The sequence below is a fragment of the Entamoeba invadens genome, assembly GCF_000330505.1.
Source record: "Entamoeba invadens IP1 unplaced genomic scaffold scaff_1105074726711, whole genome shotgun sequence".
NCBI lineage: Eukaryota > Evosea > Mastigamoebida > Endamoebidae > Entamoeba > Entamoeba invadens.
In genome coordinates, this window is record NW_004443648.1 from 145,311 (window position 1) to 171,968 (window position 26,658).

The 26,658-nt window shown below is 33.2% G+C and overlaps 8 protein-coding genes across 8 annotated transcripts; 5 read left to right on the plus strand and 3 right to left on the minus strand.

The window, feature by feature from the left end:
- Window positions 1-205: 205 nt before the first annotated feature.
- EIN_052650 (hypothetical protein) lies at window positions 206-1,354 on the minus strand (the record flags this gene model as incomplete). Its single annotated transcript, XM_004259773.1, has 1 exon — window positions 206-1,354. The coding sequence occupies one exon, from the start codon at window positions 1,352-1,354 to the stop codon at window positions 206-208; it is 1,149 nt and encodes a 382-aa protein (XP_004259821.1).
- A 1,760-nt stretch (window positions 1,355-3,114) lies between these two features.
- Window positions 3,115-10,285, minus strand: EIN_052660 (hypothetical protein; the record flags this gene model as incomplete). The annotated part of the gene is made up of 2 exons (XM_004259774.1): window positions 3,115-3,187; window positions 3,282-10,285. 2 exons carry the CDS (start codon window positions 10,283-10,285, stop codon window positions 3,115-3,117), a joined length of 7,077 nt encoding a protein of 2,358 aa, XP_004259822.1.
- An 814-nt stretch (window positions 10,286-11,099) lies between these two features.
- EIN_052670 (hypothetical protein) lies at window positions 11,100-11,759 on the minus strand (the record flags this gene model as incomplete). The annotated part of the gene is made up of 2 exons (XM_004259775.1): window positions 11,100-11,418; window positions 11,485-11,759. The coding sequence occupies 2 exons, from the start codon at window positions 11,757-11,759 to the stop codon at window positions 11,100-11,102; spliced, it is 594 nt and encodes a 197-aa protein (XP_004259823.1).
- A 565-nt stretch (window positions 11,760-12,324) lies between these two features.
- EIN_052680 (hypothetical protein) lies at window positions 12,325-13,056 on the plus strand (the record flags this gene model as incomplete). Its single annotated transcript, XM_004259776.1, has 1 exon — window positions 12,325-13,056. One exon carries the CDS (start codon window positions 12,325-12,327, stop codon window positions 13,054-13,056), a length of 732 nt encoding a protein of 243 aa, XP_004259824.1.
- A 3,777-nt stretch (window positions 13,057-16,833) lies between these two features.
- On the plus strand, window positions 16,834-17,418 carry EIN_052690 (hypothetical protein; the record flags this gene model as incomplete). Its single annotated transcript, XM_004259777.1, has 1 exon — window positions 16,834-17,418. One exon carries the CDS (start codon window positions 16,834-16,836, stop codon window positions 17,416-17,418), a length of 585 nt encoding a protein of 194 aa, XP_004259825.1.
- Window positions 17,419-19,279: 1,861 nt separating this feature from the next.
- On the plus strand, window positions 19,280-21,715 carry EIN_052700 (Cytadherence high molecular weight protein, putative; the record flags this gene model as incomplete). The annotated part of the gene is made up of 1 exon (XM_004259778.1): window positions 19,280-21,715. One exon carries the CDS (start codon window positions 19,280-19,282, stop codon window positions 21,713-21,715), a length of 2,436 nt encoding a protein of 811 aa, XP_004259826.1.
- Window positions 21,716-22,072: 357 nt separating this feature from the next.
- EIN_052710 (hypothetical protein) lies at window positions 22,073-22,891 on the plus strand (the record flags this gene model as incomplete). The annotated part of the gene is made up of 1 exon (XM_004259779.1): window positions 22,073-22,891. One exon carries the CDS (start codon window positions 22,073-22,075, stop codon window positions 22,889-22,891), a length of 819 nt encoding a protein of 272 aa, XP_004259827.1.
- A 408-nt stretch (window positions 22,892-23,299) lies between these two features.
- On the plus strand, window positions 23,300-26,646 carry EIN_052720 (hypothetical protein; the record flags this gene model as incomplete). Its single annotated transcript, XM_004259780.1, has 2 exons — window positions 23,300-26,337; window positions 26,427-26,646. 2 exons carry the CDS (start codon window positions 23,300-23,302, stop codon window positions 26,644-26,646), a joined length of 3,258 nt encoding a protein of 1,085 aa, XP_004259828.1.
- Between the last annotated feature and the right edge of the window lie 12 nt (window positions 26,647-26,658).

Genomic DNA, 26,658 nt, shown 5'->3' on the forward strand with positions numbered 1-26,658 from the left:
AACTCGTATTACTATAATTTTTAAAATATCAAATATGCACAATTCTATCAAAAGTTGTTATAATTCTTATAATAACAATTAGAATTTTATAATTTGAAAACACTTTTGAATACAATAATAAACAACAGTTTATTTTAAAATATCATTAAAATCAAAAAATTTAAATTTTAAAATAAGATCACCACAATAACAAAATTGCCGTTCTTCAAAAATCAATTTCATCGTTAATTTCATTCATTAAACTTTCTGAAAAAATGATTTCTCCCACTTCTCCACACGGAAAAGGTCTTAGTAATGATGTGGCATCATCAACCAACTCATTTGTAGTTGAAGAATGTGGTTCAGTTGGAATAACTATTTGTTGAATTGCTCTTGAAGAATTTCCAACACCCAGAAATTCGTTTATTGAATTGTATTGTCTTAAATTGTTTTCGTTGTGAACCAGTTTTGCTCTATGATACTCTCCACTCAATTTTGACACAATTTCTCCAGCAATTCTCGGGAGTTGAATTGGGGTTGTTCCAACAGGGGTCGAATAATCTCCATCTGCCATTCTTTTGAAGAGATAAAAAGGAAACTTTCTTAATGGCTTTTTTGATATGTGGTAATTACAAAGTGAATGAGCAATATTGACTAGAGACTCATAATCTCTTTTTAGTAGCCCGTATTTGTTTCTCATCAACTTAAATAATATTATCAGTCGACCAAAATGATTTTCAACGAGAATTCTGACACTTGAGTGAACTGCATTGTACGCTTTAATAAGTGAATTGTCTACTTTTGTTAATAACATCATTGACTCACATTCAATTGTGCCCCGCTCACATTCAAAATGGTTCGAATCAATAATAAACTCAACATTCGAAACTTCTAGCATGCCCAAGATTTGATATGTTGAGTTTGAAACATCCTCAAAATTTGTTTCAAAAGTTGTAGTGCAACACACCCTACATTTGGCATCTCTTTCTGTCACGTCAACTTGTCTGAACAATGTGTATAGTTCTATTTCCTGCACTGTTTCCGTATCAAAGTGAACTATTTCGACAACAGAACCACTTACACCTCCTTTAAATACACTGTTTTTTAAAGTTCCTTCGAAGTTTCCTCCAATTCTCAATCTATGTTCAGAACCATTCATCATTAGACTCATATTGATCAAGTAATCTTCTGTTAATACAATCTGTTCGTTTTTTCCAGTTTTGGGATAAGGTATCAAAGTTTGTCCGACTCCTCTGTATCCACTATCTGCAAGTACCCATTCATTTTCCAAAACAAAACTGGGATCCCAATTACACTTGTAGACAGTTAAATCGTTTGTTGCGCATTGTTGAGTATTTGACACTTTAACAGCCATTCCATCACAGTTAACATAAACTTCTGTTTTAAGCCCACTACAGTGATGTTTAAATGTAAAATATCTACCATCCTTTACTTTGCGTTTATTTTCTGATGTTTTTAGTTGTGTTGAAATCATTTGGTCTCTTCCATCAACGATGTAAAATGAATGTTCAAGTTGAGGAATAAACCTTAAATAATCTTGACTTCTGCCTGTTGCCAAATTTACACGAAGTTTTTGGGGGATACAATTTAAACTTTCAATAAAAATTTTTTTCATTTTAACTGCAAAAAGTAAATATGATCTTTCTAAATTTCTCGAAATAAAACTATTTTTTGAATTTTTACAAATCTGTTTTTCTTCTAAAATGTTGCTTCTTTTTCTATAATCAAATATATCATATAATGTTTTGTAATCAAATGCGTGTTTGAGAAATGTAAGTAGCAATAAAAATAATTCTTTTGAATTCAAAATTTGATTTTCGTTTACTGAAAGTATATTTAAATCAATTCGTTGTTTAACATATTTTCTGTTTACAGCGTCCCATCTTCCATTGTATAGTATTATATCGAAAATATCGTCAAATTCATCATTTGTGAATCCTGTTAAATCAACAATTGTTGATGATGTACGTTTTAAAAACACTTTTATTGGATAATTTAAACGTTTTTCATTGGAAGTGGGTTTTGTTGGGTATGTGGATTCTATTGTTATTTCTGCGTTATAATCAATTTCATTTTCACTTCGACGACGCTGTCTTGTCGGTGTGTCTCCTGTGTGATATTCTTCAAATTCTTCCTCGTTGACAATTAATGATCTTTGCAATGCAATTAAAGTGTTGTTACGTGATGGTTGTTTCTGAGTTTCGACCATGGTCAAAAGTGGTTGAGGATGTTCAGTTGCTTGGTATGTTGTTTGTGTAGCTTCATTGTATGTGAATTGTGTATCGAATTATCAGGGTTAATGTTATGAGTGTTTTGAATATTCTGGTGTTGAAATATTTGTTGTATGTGAAGAGTCTGTGGAATTAAATTGACACTCTGTTGACTTTGTGCAATATGTGTTGATTGGCTGTTATTTTGAGAGTTAGTTAAAGACCGTTGTGTCAACTGATTAACTTCACTTTGTGTTGTTTGTAATATCAGTTGATTTGTAGTAATTTGTTGTATAGATACTTCCTCCATATATTGAGTTGATTTGACGTTTCTTTTTATTTTCTTTTTGTTATTTCTTGTTCCTTTCTTTATCGTTCGTTTGAGTGGTGGGTGATTTGTGTGTATATTAGCTTCTTGATTGACATGAGAAGAAAACGTGTGTAGAAAACGTAGAGGTGTAGTGCTCATGTAATTATAAGATTATTTTTGAGTTTCATTTTAATCTCAAGTTTGTTTTTTGTGGCAAAATGAATTTTTACTTCTTTACTTTTTGCCTTTTGTATTTTGTATCACAAAATCACCATTATTATTCATCAATTTTTATTTTATTTTTTATTTTTTTTATAGTTATTTTAAATAATTATTTAATGTTTTTAAAATAGTTTTAATATTGATTAATTTATCTTTTTTATAAGTAAATTTTATTGTATTTAAATTATAAATATAGGTCAGCGACTTTTGATATGACTAAAAAGTCGGCGACTTTTTAGGAAACTCAAAAGTCGCCGAACAGCTATTATTTTCACAAATCTATTAGAATGTTACTATTTCAATAACATTTTATTACCCATTTAAATATAACTCTCTTGTAACATTAATATATAATAATATAATAATAAATTATCATTTTATTTCAAAAACGTTCACCATTCGTTCTGTGCACTCGACAAAGAAATAGAGTTTAGAATAGTTCTCTCTGCTTGTTAGTACACTGGACTATCTGAACTATTGTCAAACCAAAGTAAACCAAATGGTACTAATACACAAATACATAAGTATTAAAAACAAACGTAAAAAGTATAGACAACACTTTTGAAGGCGTTTCATCACCCACTTTTGCATTACAAGACCCGAGAAAAGTTAAGTCGTCTGTTTGGTAAAGCATAATTTCACCACCGGTACTTCCAAAAACCAACACATTTTTAATAAACCCATCCATGAACTGTGTTGTGACAGCTATTGTGATCGTGGCACTAATTATAGTTGAAGCAAAACATTCGCCATTGATCGAAAACCCTTTAACAAACGTCTTGTTTATCTCTTTGTCGACCTCAACAACAAAGAAGTCTCCTGTCTTTTGGTTGAATATGATCTGTGTTGCCATTTCCTTCTCTTCAATGAGTTTCCTGAGTTCTCCGTCGTCGTTGTACATCCGAATTTTGCAATCGTTTGAAGCGATAACTGTGGTATGGAAGTCGAAGCAATAGTCCAAACAACGCACTTCTCCTTCTATTCCATTGAACTCGATTACTTTCCTTTTCCCTCCAAACGGATTTAAAACTAATTTACACATCCCACTTTCACTTCCATATATCAAACGATTGCCATTATCACTCACAACAAAAGACGTCACATCTAACATATCGACATAGAAGGACGAAAGTGTTTGTTCACCTTTGAGTTGCACAAAAGTACCTTTAAGACGATCAAACTTCACAATGAATTGGTCTTTGTCTATTGTGTATGAATAGCACCTTTCCGCACTCGACATGAATTTCCCATTCTCAACCCAATAGACTACACCCTTCGGTACATTCCCAACAATTGCAGTGTGTGGATTATAAAAGTTGAATGGAAGTCGCTGTAAAACAACTCTCTTGGGATGACTCTTTAAAAAGACTTTATTAGGAATATTTCCCATGGTTTTCCAGATAACTTCTCGTAAGTTTGCATCAACATCGGAGTCTTTGGTATACTCAGGACTATATACATTGTACTTCTGCCGGTTCTGTTGGTCAACTCCAAACACAAGATCAATCCACTCGTTCAAATTCATCGTTACTTCGTTACTCTCAAGAGCCTCCCGCATGTGTCTCACAAACTCTCTCGCTGTCTTTCCCCATTGTGGGAACTTCACATCGCCAACTTCGTTCTTTTCACTCTTTAATTTGTTCATATCGAGAAAGACCTCCGGAGTGCTGTAAAATTCCGGAATAATTTCGATTCGCGACTGTATCATTGCCGATTGATACAACGACGAGATGTTTGTGAATATCCTCCCTTCTATCTCCAGACACCTCCCAGACATTTCTTTATATATCAAATCAGTGAATGGCCTTAATCTGAAGAGGCATCTCATCACCACAGACGGACTACTCAAACAACAGTTATAATGACACTCCTTCTCATTATAATTGTCTTCTAGTATCCCAGTCTCTTTCTGAGCTCCAATTGGCATCTTCAAATTTCTGTAATTCTGTGTATCGCTCAGTCTTAAATCGGCACTATCATAAGACGATATGACCCATGGATATATCGGATATTGAGAAAGTGTTCTATATGACCTCCCAGCCTCATGGTTGATCGCTCCAATATACTCAAAGTTGCTCATCCCACCTTTCAACCACGTCTTTGTCACTTCGCCAAATTTACTTTCGTTGATGGTGATCCATTCAGTGATTTTCTCTCGCTGCTTTGGTGGGAAGACAAAGAATTCCACACGACCGTCCCATTGGATAATTTCAAGCCCAGTGTCTTGGTACAAATACATCATTTTGGTGACTATTGAATTCCCAAGGGGTATAACAACTTCCTTTTTGACTTCTTCTTCTTCAAACTGCTCACTAAATTGAAAGACTAAATTTGTTTCGTCGACTATGTGGAGAAATCCGTCTCGCTCGTTGTCCTCTCGAACGCGTTTGCATTTCACTCCGTCAGTCAGAAATATCGGTGGGATATATTTAACTACACTAAACAGTGATTTGTACCTCTCCATCTCACTGATTATCTCAGATGTTATTCCCTCCGACGATGGCAAATTGCGTAGCTTTGGAGAGGAATAACCAACAACTGATCTGATATATGATGGAGATATTACAGACTCCAACTTATGAGCAGTGATGATACTTGGAACGTTCAATTGAAGAATCTGTAATGGCGCAAAGTACTTTTTGATAATTCTTCTCCAATGTAAAGAAGAGATAATATTTGTACCTCCATTTTTAACCCTAAAAACACGGGTTGGTGGTCGACTATATTGGACTTCATTTGCAACAGCTGTTGGGTGAACATGAATTAAGTACGGATGGGTGTATTCCTTCTTTTCAATGCGGTCGTATATCTCTTTCACAAATTGATTGATATAGTCCAAGCCTTCTTCCTCCTTTTTTAGATTGTTCTGATACTTCTTGCCCATTTCAGTTGCAAAGATTGTTGTCAGGCCCAGTATTTGCAAGAGGGGGACGTAATAGATAACCACCGGTTCATTGTTGTACATCTCTTCAAAGAGATTTTCTCGTTTTTCGAATTCGATGATAAACTGTTTAACCGCCAACTTGTCGATAATCACTTCTTTTTGTTCGTTTGGTATTGGAAATTCTTGAAGAATCACTTCTCTCCATATCCTCCCAAGACAATTCACAAAAAACAATTTCTGCGACTTTCTGCCTTGAGTTAGAACGTATTTGGTGTGCATATCAGCCATGAATATATACATCCTCCACACAAGTCCCGAGTCAAAAGTGTCAAACATCAGATGTGATGTAATGTATAAATAGTGTTGGTGCACTTTATTTGCGACGTGTTGTACAGATCGTTTCTGTGATTCATTCATCGAGCCGTCGTACATCATAAACAGCCCTTCCAATATATCAACTGGGTCGTTGCGGTTAATACAATTCAACATTGCGTGGAAGACCACCTCACTGTACATTTTCGACGACAACAAATTTCTCCCTTCTAGTCGAATCGATTCATCCGAAAACACTTTCACCACGTTCTTCAATACAGTTGTTGGGATCTCTTTCAAGCACGCAACAAGTAAAAGAAGTGAAGGATCTGAAGCAAGGTCGACATTACAACTTTTTTCGTGATTTAAAACGAATAGATGATGGATCATATCTACAAGTACCATGATCATTTGGTTGTTCATTGTTGGTACTCTCCGCACGGTCCGTAATGAATTGAAGAGTCTAATGTATCCACCAGCCAACACAAACTTATTATGAATCTGTTGAATGGATAGCATGACACTTAAATACTTTAATACATCACAAATGTACCGTTTACCTATGACACCAATCAAATCCAGAACTATTCCAAGGGGAACCGTTGTAGAACTTGTCAACATAAACTCATACAATTCACTTTGGTCTTTTATCTTGTCGATTCTCTTCAATAAGATGGTTATAACCACCATCAAAGACTCTACATTTGGTGCGTCTTGGCAATCCGTTTCTGATGAAGTAGTTGACACATCATACGGTGCCAATAAATCTCTCACAGAAACGTTTCCAAATGAAAGTGGAATCGTTGATAATTCACTGTCGTTATCTCTGTAAATAGAACACCGAATGACAGGCTCTGTAATGTTGTTGTTTTGAACGATGGTCGATAAGTGATGTAAATTACTCCGCCACGAAGTTCCTTCTAATAATTCTGCCATCACTTCCACATACCCAATTCTCACTGTTTTATTGATCACTGCACGATCAAAATACTGAAGAAACCTTTCAAAGACTCTACACTCTTCCATTGCCCTGATAGTCATCTGTTTGTATGCAGATTTGAAACTTATGAGTATCTTCTTCATGTATTCACTCAACACATCATCGCTCACTCTCTTCCATATATCAATATTGAGAACAACCATTTCAACAAGCAACTTTGAAATGTATGCGTCTTTATCCTCTTCACTCCCAAATCCAAGAAGTGTTTCCACGATATTGATATTAGAATACACGCCACTTTTACTCTCGATAATGTCAAACATGATTTTCATCCCACCATTTTCTAAAAAGTATCTCGATGCCGGGCCATTCTTTTTCAAATAGCCTGATATCACGTCAATGACACGCAATACGCTATTATCGTCGTTCATCTCACCACATAAAAGTAATAATACATCACTCCCTCCTATATTTGACATCATCTGTTTCCCATGAAGACACCTCCCAACTACTTTTTCTTCAATACATTTCACTAAACCATCGCCTTTTAGTAATTGAACGGAACTTATCTCTTTGTTGGTCGTCAATTTCAAACTACTAACTTGAAATGTGAACACGGGAAGTGGCAGTCTTGTATCTTTTGCTTCTTGAATATCTATAGGAGAGTCAATCACTTCTTCTGAATATGGTAATATGTCCGCGTCTTTCCGATAGACAAATTTCTCAACTGCCAGATCGCTCAAGACATTTCTATACACAACAATATTGCCCAATCGCATCCTCGAATCTGCAGTGCTTTTGATTTCAATTTCACTTAAATTGCCAAAAACACCATTTCCTTCAGCACTTCCAATTCGTCGACCATCAAAGAAAATGGAAACGGTACACCTTTCGCTCTTCTCTTGTTGCACAACAGTGAAAATAATTGAGTGGTATACTTTTTCTCTGACGGATGTTTGTATAAGTTCTCCGGTGTTTTTAAAATACAGTGAAATGCCCAAAGGAGTCGCATGAAGCGACAACATACTCTTTGCAGATTTGACAGTGAGTATTGGCACGGTGGGTACTTTGTACTCAGGAAATTTTTGAATAGAAAACCACGTGCATACTGTGAATGGTTTGACGTTAATGAATGGGAGTTTCATATTAAGTTCGAGGACAGTTCGTTGAGAAACATCCAAATAATACGTTGGGGTTGGGATGTTCTCAAATGACGCCAAAACGATTGATTGGAGTACTTCTGGAAAATTTCGCTCTTTATGGATCTTTTTAATAATTTGGTTCAACACGGTGTTGTTGCAGTTGTATGACACAATGGCTCGAATTAAAAAGTCTGCGTGAAGTGATGGATTTTCTTTCATTACAAATTTGAGTAACAAATCGGTGACTTCGGGTTTACTCAATACATCCAAGTTTGCATATTCGACAGTCATTGGTATAAACATTTTACCAATCATCTTGTCTTTCATTTCATCAGAGAGTTCTAAGAGAATTTTTAATAGTAAAATTATCGTTTGAATGTTGTCGATCAAATTAAATCGTTTAGTAAGTGCGATATTCCTCAACATATACAAGACTTCTTCTCCTTTCTTTGTAACGATATTTTTAATGAGTACATACACTTCATCTAGTCCTAAAAATTCGAGAAACAATTTCTTACCATTAGGGTTCTCTTTCAATGAAGAAAGCACATCAAAAAATGTGGAAAAGTATTCGATGCTCTCATCTTCGTTTGTAAAGCACTTTTTGAGGAAGTAAATGACGTCACTTAAAATACTTTCATTTGCCTCTCCCATGTTAATTCGATACAATTTCATCTTTTGAATGCGGAAGTCACTCTCACTTATCCCATCAACCATTTTAAACAGTTTAATATACCCCATCGACTTATTAACATTCTCTTTGTCTTCATCTAATAAAAGCAACATCATCACTTCAACACCCATTTCAAACTCCTCTTTGTCTTGTGCATTTCGCATTAAGTTCGAATAAAAGCTCTGCGGCTCCGACGTTTTAAAATACTTCAAAACGTCACTGTCCTTCATCAAATCGACTAAATACCTCAACACCTTCTTTTTCATATCGCCTTCGCAGTTACTCGCCAATTGTCTCAAGTAGTACGACACGCCCGAGTCAAGGATGAACTCTTGGATATAAAACCGCGACAATTGGAGTTGCGACAAACCCTCCACAACTGCCCCCATAATATCCAAGTCCTTCGAATTCTTCTTAATGAACTCGAAGTACGCACGTTTCTCATCAGCAGTCAAACACACCATAATACTTGTAAAAGCCATTACCAAATTTTTCCATTCATTTTTATCTTCTACGGAGGTCAAGACCGTTAACTCGTCTTGGAAGAAATGTGTTGTCTTATACAACGAATGAATGTACAGATGGATTTTACGCAACAATACTTGATAGTCTTGTTCTGTCGCTTTTGTGATGTACTTTCCAAGTGAGTATATCATCGGAACCACAAACTCGAAATTTTGTGTCGCGTGCATGATATTAAAATAATATGTGAACGACTCCGATGATGGATTGTTTTGGAGCAAATAAGGAAATAATCCAGGGAAGTCGACGGGACTCTCCGGTGACATTCTCGTTAGACACAAAATGAGGGCCAGAAGTGATTTGGTGTACTTATCCACCAACTCCGGCGTCTTTATTTCAGTCAACTCCACGCAGAGTAGCTTCGCCTTTTTAACAAGAGGAGATGGCGAATTAAATGTGAGTAATGGGATGTATCTATAATAATGGTCTATAAAAGCGTCGATAGTGTTGAATGTGAGTTCGTCGGTGAAGAGCATATTCTTTGTTTCTTTCGAGCAGAACGGCCCGACAATTGTGAGAAGATATGATATGGCTTGGACTTGTGGAGTGACTTCGATCTTTTCGATTTGCACGGGAACCAAAAGTACGTCGTTTTGAAAGCGAGCGACCTCGAAAATCTTGTCTTGTGTTAAAAAGGGGGTTGGTGGAGGGAAGTCGAGAACAAAGTGAATCACATGAACGACAATTTCCATCAACTTTTTGATCTGAAATGCAGTGAATTTGCTCGGGACTTTGTTAGTTAAAATGGCGAGGAATTCCAAGTGAAGAAAATTGTGAACGAAAAAGTCTTCCAAGAAATTTTGTGGTTCGGAGTTTATTTTAATAATTTCAAATAAGTGTTGGATGACTGGGGAGTAGTCAACAGACAACGGGAAGTCTTTCCGAGTTAAAAAAATTTCAACCACCTTCAACACGCATATTTCAAAGAGGTCTTGTGTAGGTAATTGTTGGAAATTCGAAAGAGCAATTTGTAGTTCGACTTCTTCACGGTGTGGAGGGGGCTGTGCGCATTGTTGTGGTTCGTCGTGTTGTGGCGATTTCGATGAAAACAAGTTAAATATGTTTTTCATACGACTGACGCCTTTCAAAAGTTTTTTCAGTTCATTTTACTCTACTCGAACAGCTTGGAATTTAGAAGAAACGTTTTCTTTTTCGCATTAACCCGAAAATATAATAGTTATTATTAATCAATTTATACTTGAAATATAACGGACGTTTCTAATGTCAAATAAACTTTTGAAAGAAAAAAAGTAGTGGAGATAATACAGTAGGAGGAAATATGGGGATGCTAGAGAAAGAAGGATGCTCGTAACTATTGGTTAATTTCAATTGAAAAATAATAAAATTACTATTAATTTTAATATAAATTATTATTCAAAAATTAATAAAATGAAAAAACCAAAATAAATTTATATTAATAATTTATTATTAATAATATTAAATTAATTAATATTTAGATTAGCATCCCCCTTTTTCTCAGCATCCCACTTTTTCCGTCAACTCGAATTAAAAATTAGAGAAGATATTTAAAATAGACAATATCAGAGTATTGGTCAAAAACTATAGTTATTAACAAAAAAAATATTTGGAATAGTATATTATTAACTATATACTAATGGTTTATATAAGTGTTATTAATTGAAATAAATAATTAACTAATCAAATGAATTGATAAATTATTTATAAAGTAATTAATATAATATAAAAAAAAAGAAGAATTTAAGTAATAATATTATAATAAGTAATAATTTTAGTGAAACTAAAGAAGTTACTAAAATTATGCTATTGTGAGTCTTATTAATCAACACTTTTGTTTTATATAAAAGAAAAAATCGGAGGTATATAGTACTTCAAAATGCGAACAAAATACCTCAATTACACAACCTAAGCAGACGTTAATACAGCCGAGACCTGTTCTAAAACATCAGCCGACATCGAAGCGATGTCCATCCCAATGCACCAGTCACTGTTTTGTGGGGACACTATTTGTAAGACTTTCTCGAGTTGTTCTTCTGATGCAGAAGTGAGGAGCTCAATGAGTACCGCGTGACTTGGTGTTGTAGCCTCAGTTGGAGTTTCCATAACTTCTTGTTGTGGTGCTGTAAGTTGCAATTGTTGTGAGTCGTTGTCACTCTTTGGTGAGATAGTTGGTAGTGGTGTTTTGACTTGAGCTAAAAGATTCATCTGGCTGAATGATACAGACCTCCACGTGAATTCTATATTTATAACTATGTATATGGTACCATAAACTATAAATTATAATACAAACTTATCTGCCATCGATTCACAAAGGAGATCAACGTAGTAATGGTACGAAAAAAAGAGGTTAAATTTCGTTTCGCTGTCTATGCTCGTTGAACCCATGAACTCTCGGGCGGCTGCGACCATTTTGAGTAAAAATTCTTCAAAACTTTGAGTCTCGAAAACTTCTTTGTACCTCCCTTTCATAATCAACTCGCTGTTTGGGATGGCCACAATGATTTGTTTGAGCTTTGTCATGAAGTCTGATTTAAGTGGTGGGATTTGTGGTGTGTTATTCGACATATTAATTTTGTTTTGTTTTTTTGAAGTTTTTATTATAGTTTTTTATAATTTATTTGAATTAAAATACAACAATTAATGTTTTTATTAAATTTATAGTATATAATCATATAGTTTAGTTGTGGTTAAATTTAATTTATCTAAAAAAGTTTTACATAATAATATTATAATTAATTATTGTGATACTAGCTATCTTATTATTATATTAAAAATTAAACAATATATTAAAAAATTGTTTTTATTTTAAATAATAAAAATGCTATTAAATTAATAATAATATTATTAATATCTTTGAAAATATTAATAAATACAAAACAATTAACCCGAAAAAATACACTAAAAAAATGCGAATTTTTGTTTATTTTAATTCAAATATTAAAAATAATAATACTATTAATAATAAAATAACAATATATTATTGTAATATTATAAAAATTAACAAAAAAAAGAACTTAAAAAACTTTTTGGAAATATTTATTTATAGGAATGAAAAATGTTATAGAAAACAAAAATAAAAATCAAGAAATAGAAAGAACTATAAACTAAAAAAGTATATTATAGACAGGTGATGAAAGTGTTGTTGTTAGTATTACTCGTAATAGCCGTGAGCGCAGAAGATAGAAGGAGGGGGTTCAACAGGAAAATGAGAAGATTTGTTCGAAGCAGATGGTTCAGAAGATACAACCGCTCCCACAAGAATTCAGTCAAAGAGTTGTACCGCCAACTCAAGAAGTTGAAGAAGAGCATAAATGCGTTGAGAATTGAAGCGGCATCCAAGCCCGTTAAAGAGGTTCAAAAGACTCAAGCACAAATCGTGACATTGCGCAAAGAGGCCGGTCGTGTTCGAAGAGCATTGGCCGACCAGGTCAAAGAGATTCGAAAATACAGAAGAGTGCAGAGAAAGCAGTTCAGAGCCGCAAAGAGAGGAATTGTACGAACACTCAAACACCAACTCAACTCGACATTAAGAGAAATGAAGTCCCAGTACAAGAACAAACCAGACGATTTCTTGTTTAACTTTAAGACTGAGGCGAGAAAAATTTTCAACCAACCTGCGTGCAAGAAGTATCACAGACTTTGCAAGAAGGTGTACAGAAGATACGTTAAAAAGGCCAAGAGAACATTTGGAAAGCTTGTTGGATTAATTCAACTCAAACAGAAAATCAACAACGTCTCCTCGAAGAAGGTCAAAGGGGCCGTCGTTAAAACGCTTTACCACTTTGAAAAGAATTATAACAAAATAGACGACAACCACCAGTCCGTCAAGAACGCTTTTGCTCAAATCAAGTGCGCCAAATAATTTGATTTTTTGTTCCTTTCTTTTTTTCCCCACATATATGACTGTACTATTGTTAATATATTTTATGTTACAAATATAGTACGTTTATTAAAAAAAAGAATTTTTATAAAATTGTTTTTATTATTAATGAATTTCACATGATTATTTATTTATTCAACAAATAAACAAACCATTTATTTGTTGTCATAAAAAAGCTTGTTACACAAAACAGGAATTAAATAAACGATTAATAAATTGGAAAATAAAAACAGCTTTTTAAAGAGTTTATCGATAAGTTTTAACATAAAATGTCGTTGTAGTTTTAAACAAATTTCAGTCAGGCAAAGTTGGCAACTCAAATTTCATCTATTAAATTTGAAAATTCATTACTGCTTTTATTGTATAAAAGGTTTGTTTAAAAACATTAAAATGTTTGTTGTTTTTAAATATGTAACAATTAATTGAGAATATATTGAACTGTTAACAAATTAATGAATAAAAAATGTTGTTTAACATTTTAACACATAATAAAAACAAAAAAGTATCCAAGGGTGTCAACAAAATAACAAATTCAAAACAATGGAATGACAATATTTTATTTTAATTATCATACACCACCAAACCTTGATTAATAACAATTAACATTTTAAAATATTTTTTTTAGTTTCTAAAAATACAAATACTAAACCTTTCACAACACGAATATTATTTTATCTTTGTTACTTTAGTTTAACAACCAAAAACATCATAATGTATTTGAAGTAATTTATAAATAATATAACAATTTTAAAATGGAAAATGCAAACAAAAGTCAAGTCGTTGAAAATAATCGTTTTTATGATGCGCTTTAAGTATTTTAAATTGTTTTGAGTATATTTCAGTCAAGACATATAAAAAACGCAACCAAAAAAGAATAAACTTACTTACAAAGCAACCATAAACAAACTGCGACATTATCGCAGTTTGTTTATTAATATTAATAATTAAAATTTTGTTTTTTATTTTTCAATTCAAAATAACGAATTTGAAATATAAAATTAATCATCGAAGAATAATTAATGGTTTTACATTACAACATCCCATATTATTACAATCCGAAAGATTGTAACTTCGAGCCTGTTTTTATTAAAAATTGTGGTTGTGAATTGTATCGGTTTCCTTTTTAATAATATTTTTATCGCATTAAAATAATCCAAATGGTTTTTTAACAATTTTTTGAGGACTTTTTACCTATTATAAAAAAGATTAGAGTGTTTTGATTTTTTTCCAACGTGTTTACATTTTTTATTTTTAGTATTTTTTACTGAAAACGATGTGAAATTATTCATAAAAATATTTCAGAAATATTAGTTTTTATGTTTAAAAAAATTAAAAGATATTAAACATTATTTTGTGAGTGTTTTGTGTTTTTCCAGAAATAATCCAATTACAGTAAATACAATCGTTTAATTGATTTTATATATTAATAATTATTATTCTTTTAAATAAATTGTATTAGTTTAATAAAATATTTCAAATTATAAAAAGTTATTGTATTTAATGGTTATAAGTTTTAATGATTAAAAAATTATTAACCATATTGAAAAAACTATTTTTAATAAATTGTCAATAGTGTTATATATAACATTTATAATATGGTTAATGTGTTTGTTGAGCCATATTTTGGTTATTTCATCACCATAAACCGATCTTACTTACTAATTTCATTTTCAAAAAAAAACTATTTGACGTAGAGGCAAGGTGGTAACAAAATACAATAAGGGTTATATTCATATTGTACAGTTTAATGAATATTTGTAAAGACAATAAAGATAATATACTGAATCATGATTTATTTGTTCAACAAAATGGGAACGTTTTGATTTAAAATCATAAAACACAAAACGATCTTTCTGAAATCAAATGTATATGTGTAAGTTTATTCATGTAAAATTTTCATTGTGTCAAATTAAAAAGATCAACCAAATCACTAATATTTATATTTGTAAAATAAACAGGTTTCTTAATGCATAGATACGTAAAAAAACGATAGTCAGTGGGTTTTTACAGTATGTTAATCACTGTTTATGTCCAAAGACTCAATAGGCCAACTTTGATTTTTTAGAATTTTTCAAATAGTGTGAATATTTAATTGGCAGATCATCTTCACCATATCGATTGTGTTATGCTTAAAAACACTTAATTATTGGGGTTTTTGCAGTAATTTATTTATGGCATTTTTGATCCATGCAGTTAAATAACAGACATATGCCGTGTGGGTTTTTTAACGAACTTTTTCTGTCGAAATTCGAATGGTAACACAAAAACAAGTACCAAAATTGTTTTACAAAAATTGTCCATTTTATTTTTGTTTTTGTTATTTATTTGAATCTTTTCCCTGTTTTTGAGCTGAAAAGGCTCTATTTTATGTTTGGAGTTTTTCTTCAGTAATAATATAACCGCCACCGCCAAACTATATTATGTAGTTACTAATACTATTGTTTCAAATCGAGTTATTTTTAATTTTGTTATTTTTAGATAAGTTATTTTGGTTTTTTCTTCCAACAAATAATGGTTTTGGAGTTTAAGTAAAATTATAGTTAATATATGTATATTTGAAACTATTTGAAAATAACTTGTCTATTTTTGAATTTGCTTTTTGAAAAACAAACAAAACCCAGTTTAATAAATCGCGTTTTGTGGTTCGTCTTGGTATGTTATGGGTTTGTTTGCCGTCGATTAAAAAAATGAAACCTTTTCTTTTTGGAAATTAGTAATACCGGCAATTGTAACACATTGGAAAAACTTGTTATTCATGTTTGAATATGTGAAACAGAAAATAGAATTATTTATTTTTATTTTAAACTTTGTTTATATTTGGAACACTTTCAAAAAGACCGATAATTGAGGTTATTTGATTTCTGATTTGCCGAGTTATTTTTCTATTTTGCCATAATGCAATACCAATTTCCAAAAGAGTTTTTTTCTTGGTGAAAAAGAAGAACAACCCCGTTGCAAATCAGAGGACGCCCAAATTGCATTCAGAATTCTTGCTCAGTAAACATTTATCTTGTACAAAAACAGTTTCAAAACTAAAGGGGTATTCTCCCGTAACTTTGGCCTCAAAAAGAGCAACCCCTTGCTAGAAAATCACACTTGCCCATTATCTTAGCTTCGCCTTTCGCCCAAACCCGGGACAATTCAGCTTCTCAATAACAAAAACTGCTTGTTGAAAAGAAGAAAACAGATCCCTAAAAAAAGTCGGTCTATATTAAGTCTGAACAATTTATAATATAAAAAACTAATATTAATAGTATTTGTCCAAGCATCGAAGTCCATATTGAAACTTGGTATGATAAATGAATAGTATATCGATAATTAAAATAACTTAAAGAATTAAGAAAAGATTTTCTTGGCGAAAAAAGCTGCCGTTTGGAGGGTTGCGTTTCAAGAGAAAAACATTTATTGTCATACTCGTTTCAAATCAACAAAACCGTTGGGGGAGAATACATCCCAAATTTGTCGATTATAGTGTTTAGAAAGACTTAAAAACGCACAAATGACGATGTAAAGCCAGAAATGGGAAGTGGTAAAGCCCAATTCAAAAATAAATTGTGGGAAGGGGGTTTTCCAAAAAGTCTAAAAAGATAAAAGAGGAGTGAAAAAAGTAACCAATTCAGAGCGCCGAAAATATCTTCCTCAACAACTCACTTTCCAAAAATAATCAGAATAAAAATAGCGATAACAGTCCAATCGTTCTTCTGCCCAACCTAGATCAGTACTAAATGGCAAAGAAATGGAAACAGAAAAACCATATCCATGGAAAGGAGTATGATGCCCATCGACAAAAACCAATTCTCAAAAACTCGCAACTACCTCGCTTATCAACAGGCCGTTTTCATCGCACTCATCAACAAACAGTTCCGTGTTATCATACAACGACCAGTCAAAAAGGCTATCGTCACTCACCAATTCCTGAATATTAGACTACTCCAAAAAGAAAAGGACATTATTGAAGTTGACACCTTTGTTCAAGGGCGTTGCCAACAACGACGAAACCACGACATAACGTCTGGCGTCTCGATGTCTGCTGCTAAACAAAGAGTTGGCAAGAACAAAATTATCGAACTCAACCTGCTCCTCCTGGATATACTGAACATGTTCGGTTATACCTTTAGCACCGAAATGAGCGAAGGGAAAAACGGGGCAATGCGGAACGAAATGTGCAAAACGGTTTTTTATAACGGCAACTACCTGTTTGGCAAGGAGGAAATTTCGGTTGTCGGCGCGAAGATCAACAAATATCTTTGCGAAGCGCTCGGAAATCGCAACGAAATAACGGTCGACTACAACGACCCAGCACTTCAAAACTACCTCAACGAACTCATCTACGTCAACATCTAGTATATTTTATAATTTAACATATTACTTCACTTCTTCGGCGATTTTGTACGTTTGGTTTTTTTGAATTAAACAAATGGAAAACACTTATGGGAAGGTCTTTAGATTTATTCGATGATTTGTAATTATTGCTATTGCACCATTTGCAAAAACAAGAGAAATTAAAATAAAAGACAATGTTTACATAACTTATATGTTAAGCAAGTAATTAAAAGACTTTGTTGTTTTAAATCTGATTTTGTGTATCATCATCAGAAAAACAAATTACTACTTCTTATCTTGTTTTGTCGCAAATTTTTCAAAAATCGAATCAAATTATTTTTTATCGCAAAGAACTCAGTTGACAAAAATCATTTTAAAAGCAGAAAAACTTGTTGTTTCTATTATATAAAAAATTAATAAATTTATAGTTTTTAATTTACAATAAATTCGTTTCATTAAGACAAAAAAATAATGTCGCAAACTAGAAAAAAGCAAAAATAACAAATATTTTTCATAAACAAAAAAAAGGGTAATTAGAAAGTTTGGTTAATCATTATTCAATAATTATTTGACCACAAAATCGGGTTATTGAGATATTGATTATTATTTGTAATAGAAAAAAGGCTAAAATAAGAACATCCAAAAAAGGATGTTTAAAATTATTTGGGGAAAGCGGATTATTCAAGTTATGACTTAAAAGCATCACATAAGTGCTGTGTTTTTATGTCGTGTTAAATAAAATAATAAAAATTATACAATCTTTATGGTTGTTCTAAAACAATGTGTAATTTGGGGAAGATCATCGACAATTTGGAATGAAAGTCTTTTTGAAAACATTTTAAAAGAAAAATAACAATTATTTTTTTTAACTGTTAATTAATTGTTAAATTTTTTTTACTATTGTTTTTTATAAATAAATCGTTATACATTTATTAACAAAAAATATTATTAATAACTTTTTGTAACTATAATATATAATAAAATAAACTATAAAATTTATTTTCAGTCCACAACTCAATTAACACTTTTTTTTAACAACAATTAAAATAAAGTGTAAAAAAATAAATCCGGAATTATCATTTTGTTTTTATTATTATTATTAAAATAATAATAAAAAAACGGGATTTTTAATCCAAAACTTTAACTTGCAACTTATCTGCATTTTTTTGGATACTCTGGTTTAAATAAAAACATTTTGTCAATAATCGAATATCGGAGACCATATCAGACTATAAGCATGCTATAACCCATATTGTTTAACAAAAATACAGGTTTTTTTAAACCAATTACTTTTTCTATAACAATTTTAAAAACATTTTTGTGGGATCAATTTAATAGTATTTTTTGTATAAACAATATAATAGTTTTCTATATTACAATTGAAATAATATTAACTCTAATTATAAATTTATTATTATTGGTAATTAAAACTTGTTTAAAATAACAAAATAAAACTAATAATCAATCTATTTAATATTTATTCTAATATTTATTTAACATAAGTTTTTAATATATTTAAAGCTATATTATTTGATACACAATTGTTAATTATAAGAATTAATAAATAAACTATAATAAATATTAATAATAAATATTAATAATAATTAGTAATTTGTTGTATTTTTTAATAATAAAAAATAATTAAAAATACTTTAAATTATTAATTAATAATATTATAAAATAATATACTAAATATAATTATTAAACATTTTATAATTAATCATTATTTTAATAAGTAACTAAACATAATAGTTTATTTGTAATTTTTTTAAATTTTTTTTAAAACAAATAAAATAACTGTCAGGTGTTTCTTATTTGATCAAAATTTTTTTTTTGTTTCACATATTATGTCCGAACTTTAAAAACCTCATAAGGTCTGGAAATGAGAAAATACGACCTAGCGTCGCTTTACTACACACAAAACCAACCTCCTGTGCCACTCCCTGTTCATACACAACCGTTACCACAACAAATTGAACCAATACAATATCGACCAAATGTATCACACAATTTGTTCCAACCATTAACCCTTCAACAAAAGGAATATCCAAATAATCAAACAATACAGGTAGAAACTTTCAAAACAAGCAACAATACGTCATCATTTTTTGATGAAAATTTTGGCGATTTTGTGGAAAAAAAGAAACCAAAAACACCAAGAGAACCAAACAACACGAAAGTTGATGCGGCCAAGGCAAATGACATTTTTTATTTGGTCAACGAAAAAAGAAAGGAAGAAATGCAACAAAAGGATGTGAAAGCTGAGAACAACACACAGAGCATTTTTGACAATTTTGGTTTTGACGACGATGTAAAAGAACAAAAAGTCGCCCCAACAAACACACCAAAGAAAATCAATTATTTTGATTTGCTGAGTGAAACACCAGAAAACGATGAAAAACAGGAACAAAAAATCGAAGAAAAAGGTGAAGAGCCCAAAGTGATTGAAATGACCGATTTTGTGTTATACAAAGTGCCTGAAGCCAAACCCAACGAAGAAAATGTTTCGAACAACCAAATTCAACCCCACACTGAAACACAAAAAGAGATCAATTTCGATGACTTCGATTTTGACAAATTTGTCGAAGCACCAAAAACACAAGAGGTTATGCCAGCAAAATCAGAGGCAAGACCATTGAACGCACTTGAAACCAAAGAGAAAATAATACCACAATTGAATACACAAAAACAAAAGAAGTTTGATTTTGTTATTGAAGACGAGGAAGAAGAACCCAAAACGAGAGAAGAGAAAGTTGAACATGAGAGCGAAAACCAGTCAGTCATAACACAAGTTACACTGACACAACAACAAATAGAAACTCTTAAGAAAGAGAGTTATAAAAACTATTTAAACCTCTACGAAATAGACAATGAGAAACATGAAACAATACTCGAGGAAGATAAAGTGGCTGTTAATAAAGACACTTTGATTGAAAAGAAAGAAAAAAAGCCCAAACCCACACAACAAGACCTTTTCAGTTTCGACTTGATTGAATCTGAGAAGAACACAGAAGACGTCAATGAAAGTCAAAAAAGCGAAGAACTGGTGATTACTATGGAACCAAAGCAGGCACCACTGGGTGTCGATGAAAACTTATTTGATTTTGACTTTGAGCCGACCCCAAGAAATCCAAACAACGTTACAACACAAAACGAACAAATTGTCGAAAGTAAAGAAGAAAAAACGGTCGACACCCCTAAACCATTGGACAATCTTTTCGACTTTGGATTTGAGCCAACCCCACGAAACACAGATGGCACTGCAACAGATGTGGTTCTTGAAAATGAGTCAATTGAAAGTGTTGCTGCGAAGGAAGAAAAGAACGAAGTCAAAACACAAACACCAGAAGACTTGTTTGACTTTGGATTTGAAGCAACCCCACGAATGCAAGAGACCCCAGAACCCGTTGTTGAACATAAAGAAGTTGTCGATGAATTCAAACAAGATCATCCAACTGGGAAAAAAGAAGGAGAAAATGTCACAGAAAATAGACAACAAGGTGTGGAAGAGGAAAGTACTCCAATTGATAAGAAAGAGCAACCAATCCATAAGTACAGTTGTTTGTTTGATGTTGAACAACCTGCTTTACCACAACCACAAAACGATTTATTAACCCTCGACGTTTCACAACAAAGTTTTGATCCGACTGATGCACAGATAGAAGAGAACGTCAAGACAGGAGAAAATGAGCAGAGGGAAATAAGTAATGAGGTGGGAGAAACACCAAAGGAAACGACAAGTGTGAATAATGCCATAGCAGAAGGTACTGTTAAAAGAGACGAGAAGAAAACAGACGAAAGTATATTTGACTTCGAGATAACACCAAACAATGGAAACAACACAACACCACCAATACAAGTAATTGACACAAAAGAAGAGATGAAGAATGAGAGTCCAAAAGTAGTGGAAGACATGTTTGGAGTCCAAATTTCAAAGTCTACAGAAGAGAACAAACCAATGAAGTCACAAGAAACGGAAAGCCAAAAGATGAACCAATTTGCAACGAAAAGTCCGTTGCCAAAAATTGTCAGCCCACTCCCTCTTTTCGAAATGGAGACCGAGCCACAACAACAAAAACTAAGGAACGACGCACTCTTCGATTTCGACTTCGAGCCACAACAAGGTGAAACAATTCATCAAGCAACAGAAGAAACACAACCAACTGAAAGTGGTGTGAATAAAAGTGTCACTGGTTCAAGCCCGGCTATTGAAATTGGTGATAATGAACAAAATCAACATGAAACGCCAGAGGCAGTGGAAAATAAGCAAACAACAGCGTCACAACACGACATCAGTGTTGAGCAGTTCTTTTTCTAAATACAATTTGAGTTCATCTTCTTTTCGACATGTTTCTATTTTTAACTTTAACTATAGTAAAATGGGTTTAAAAATTATAATGGTAATGGTTACTCATTTTATTATTAAAAAACTTTATATATAGTTTTATTATTATAAAAAACTCATTTAATTTTTAATCTTCATTTTTTTCATTGTTTGTAATTAATTATTATAATTATTAAAATAAAAGTTATTATTGTTTTGTGAAATAATGATTTTTAATGAATAAAGTAATGAATTAAAAGTTAGAGAAATGATTTGATAATTATTCTTAAAAGAAATTAAAAAACAACACAACAAAAGAAATCATTAAGTCAAAAAAAGAATCTGAGAAATATGGCGGAACAAACACTATATGAACAGCTTGCAAAGCAAAAGAACATCATTTTAAGCAGCGAAAAGAAAGAGCTGGAACAATTTTTCGAGGTTTCGACAGTAACAAGGGACTTTGTTAGTGAAGGAAAGGAACCTAAACAAATACAAGAAATCAGTGTCAGACTCAAGAACGACCAGAAGACAACAGTATTTTTGACACCAACGAATGGGAGTCAAATACGAATGCCATTACCATTGATCAGAGACAACCCAATCACTTTCTCAATGAGTCAATGCCTTTCTGAAGGGTTTTATGATGTTTACCAAGACCAAACTGAGAAGAGAATCCTTGCTTCACGAAGATTTGTTGGCGAAGAACGATTGTTAACAATAGAGGTGGTGAAAGAGTTTACCGGATTTTTCTATATCACAGTCACATTCGAAAATTACAGAACAGAGAAAGACGATGCTCTCGTGTTAATTCGACGTGGGGTCGTCGAACGCATCACACGATTTAACGACCCCGATGTTAAAAAGTTGTCTTTGAAATATAATGACTTGGTCGTGGGTGTGGAGTACACTGTGTTACTTGTGAAAAAACAAGAAATTTTAAACGTCCACATTGGGGACAAAGTGTGGAATTTCATGTTCATAGGAATGCAAAAATTCTGTGTAAATTCTTGTGACGATGATTCAATTGAAAACGAGAACAAAAACGACGAGAATGAGGAAGAACCTTTATTTGATAAAATTGAAAAAGTACCAGAAACGCACGAACAACCAAACACAGACAAAAAAGATGGCCCCAAGAAGCCCGAGAACAAGGTGGTGATAATATGATATAATAATCTGTGTGATATTTTATTCTTGTTATTAATGAATTATGTTTAAATAATATTTTTTTAATACTACTAATAATACTAATATTAATTAATATTATATAATTATTATATTATTACTAATTGATTTTTTCAAATAAAAACATTTCCACAAATATCATTTCTTTTGCTTTTTTCCAAAAAGAAATATAAGAAACCCTAAAAAAAACGTCAAAGATTTGAATGATGAACTAGGGTTTGTTCTCAAAAAGGGGTAGAGTAGAGATATGATAATACGAATAACCACAGATTTGGGAATGTTAAACAATACAAAGAGCCCTTTTTCTCTTTCTTGAGAAACCAATGAAAATTGTTCTGAAGTGCAATGAGAAAGAAATAAAAAGGGTTGTGAAGAACTGAATATATTACAATGGACCCTTTCAACTTCTCTTTGAATCTTTTTACAACACTTTCAAAAGGACCAGTTCAAGGCAACATTGAACAATATAAACAAGCCGAGCAAAGTTACAACGCATTGAAAACGCAAATCAACAACATTGTTGGTGTGCATTTAGTTCTTCTTCAGAAATGCACGGACGTTGCGATTAAAAGGTTTTGTTTGACGTGTTTCAGGACGACCCTTTTTACACCAAAAGAAACTCCACTCATTGACAAACTGAATTTAGAAGTGAAGGTCTCGTTGTGTCAAAGTATTTTGGTTTTGTTCAATCAAGAAAGTGCTTCGAATGTGTTAAATGGATACTCTGCATTGATTGGGATGGTCTTTGAGAACATGAAGAAGAAGAACAATTACTTCTGGAAAGAACTTTTTGCGTCGATCCCCATGTGGATCTTCAACGACTCATTACGCCGACACTGCGCGTTCAAAATTTTAACAGAAAACGTTTTGTATACATTCACCCCAGAGGAGTTGAAGGCTGCATTTAGTGACTTTGTGAAAATAATCGACGCTTCTATTCAACACAAAGAAGCTGCTTGGGTGATCGACTCACTTTCATTCTTCCAGTCGTTTTTCGAGGTGTTAGAAGAAGAGAATTCCTTTGAGACTGAAAAGAATATGATAGCGCCCTATTTTTCATCATTTGTAGATATGTGTAAAAACTTGATTCTGTCACCTAATGTGAATGAAGAAGAGAAAATTGAGTTGCTCTTGGACATCGAAAGTTTGGTCGAGATGGGCTTTGAACAGCTCACGCCACACATTCCAACCATTTTCGAGTATGTCATCATCACCTGTGCAAACCAAAATAACAGCGACAATTTGAAGGAGAACGCGTGGGAGATCATCGACTCGATCACTGCGAGGTATGAAGAATGTGTCAAGCATAACATTGGGATGTTATCTGCAATTCTTGAGGTGTTGTTCCAATGGGTTAAAACAGTCGAAGTCACACAAGAATGGGCAAAGAGAGAAGATGAATCTGATGTGTTGCCGATGTATGCACGTGCTTGTGTCTACATCTCCAATTTATATGAAAATTTGGGTGTGAAAAGGGTGTTAGATTTGGTGTTGTTAAATTCACAGAAATTGATCATGTCGAGAGACTGGAAAGAGCGGCACGTGTTATTAGTCTTTTTCCACGAGGCGATGAATATGAAGGCGAACGATTTGTCAAATGTGTACATCCAGATGTACCAACTCATACAAGCGCTGTACAACGACGAGTCGCCAAGAAATCGACAACTTGCGTTGCGAATCATTTCTAAAATAGTATCGAAACTCAAGCTGAAGAAGATGAAGATGATGCTCGACTCGATTCTTCAGATTGAAATTAGTTTGTTGAAAGATCCGGTTCCCAGAATAGCATCCTCTGCTTGCGACTTCTTATGTACTATATTTGACACATTGCCAACAAGTGAGAAGTACAATTTGGGGGAGATGTTTATGCCTTTATTATACCCTTTGTTGAGCAGTGCTGATATGGATGTTGTGTCTGAGGCGGTGTGTGCCATTTCGTATCTTGTTGCGCGATTGAAAGAAGGGTTTATAGTGTACTATCCAACAGTGAAGAATACCCTTGAAATAATATTGAACGCAACTGGAGTGAAACCGGACTTGTTCACTGTGAAGGGCCGAGCCATCGAGTGTTTGAGTGTTATCGGTCGTACATTGAAAGGGATTTATTGTGAAGAGTGTGCGACTTTAATTGTTCAAGACATCGACAAACTCTTGAAGACGCCAGGAATTACTATAGACAACGCAGTCTTTGGATTCATAGAGACGTCGTTCTCGCGTATTGCGGAGGTCCTTGGTGGGAGAGTGTCACAGTTTATGCCGACCATTATGGAAATAGTGTGGGCACGAATGCAAATGGATGTGGTGTGTAAAGACCCGAATGCGGACGAAGACACGATCACCGAAGTCAAGGTGGACAAAAAGGTGGTGAGTATCCACACGGAGCTTTCCAATGAAAAGAAGAACGCGATGAGAGCAGCGCGAGACTACAGTGGTGATATGAAAGAGTATTTCTACCCATGGGCGTTGAAGACGCTTGATATCATGGTGAAGAATTTGTCGGATCCATATGATGAAGATGTTCGGTCGATAGCATCTGAAGGAATAGTCGGGTGTTTGCGATCGTTACGAGTAGGACGAATTATTCAGTTACATGACGAGGTGCAGGGGATTGAAGAGACGTCAGTTGTAGTCAAAAAGTGTATGTATGTGATGTGTGAACGTATGTCCCACGAACGATATGTGCAGACACAGACGTCGATGATGGGGACTTTTATATTAGTGTTGGAGATGTACCCATTAAACAAATACGACGGTGAGACCATGGAAATGTTGTACAACATGATGACGCACATTCTTGATATGGCCACTGATCGGTTAGTTGATGACTATCAGACCATTCAAATGAAAAAGAAGAAATTGGACAATGAGGAAATAGTGAAGCGGATGCAAGAGACGTGCGAGGATGAAAGCGAACACAGAATACAAATCAGGAAAGTTACACAATACATCACGGAGAGAAACCCCGCACTGGGGCTTGTGTGCTTCTCGAAAATTATGTTCCCAAAAATCCAAGAATGGCTTACAAAGAAAAATACAGTGCCCCCAATGTTCACATTTTTGTACGGGGTCATGGCAACCGTCGCTGTCACAACTAAAAACGTCGAACTGGCGAATATGGTGATGGCCGGTGCTATGACACAATTGCAAATTAAAGGGTCCGGAGACGTTTTCTTGCTCCAGGTGTCACGACTGTTGATTGAATTCAACATGAAGCAGTTCATCACACAAATTTTGGGTTTAATTAAACCGTACTTTACATTGCAAAAACAATCATTAACAAAACAAGCAGCTGTTTTGGTGTATGGCAGATGCATTACAAGTACGCCCGAGTTGTTTAGTGAAAAGGATGTCGACAATTGGTTGTCTGTTATGCCTCTTATCAATTTTTATAGTGAGGGGACATACACGTTACTCGAAATGGTTGAAAAGTTTGTTATTGTATTATTAATATTTAGTAATTATAGTAATTAATTACTATTACCATATTTTTGTAATGTTAAATGCGACTCACATTTAGAAAAATACTTTCTGTTGAAAACGTTGTGAATATGAAAAAGGTGTTGGACATCGTGTCGTATGCGGAATACCATTCATCTGAAACACTGAGAAATGACGTCCTTGAGAAACTTAAGGCATTTATTAATTTCTGTAAGACAAAATATCCCGATGTGTTCAATTTAGCGTTTGCGGGACTCGATTATGACTATAGGACTTCTTTGGTTGAGTTGGTCAAGTAATTAAATCCGTTA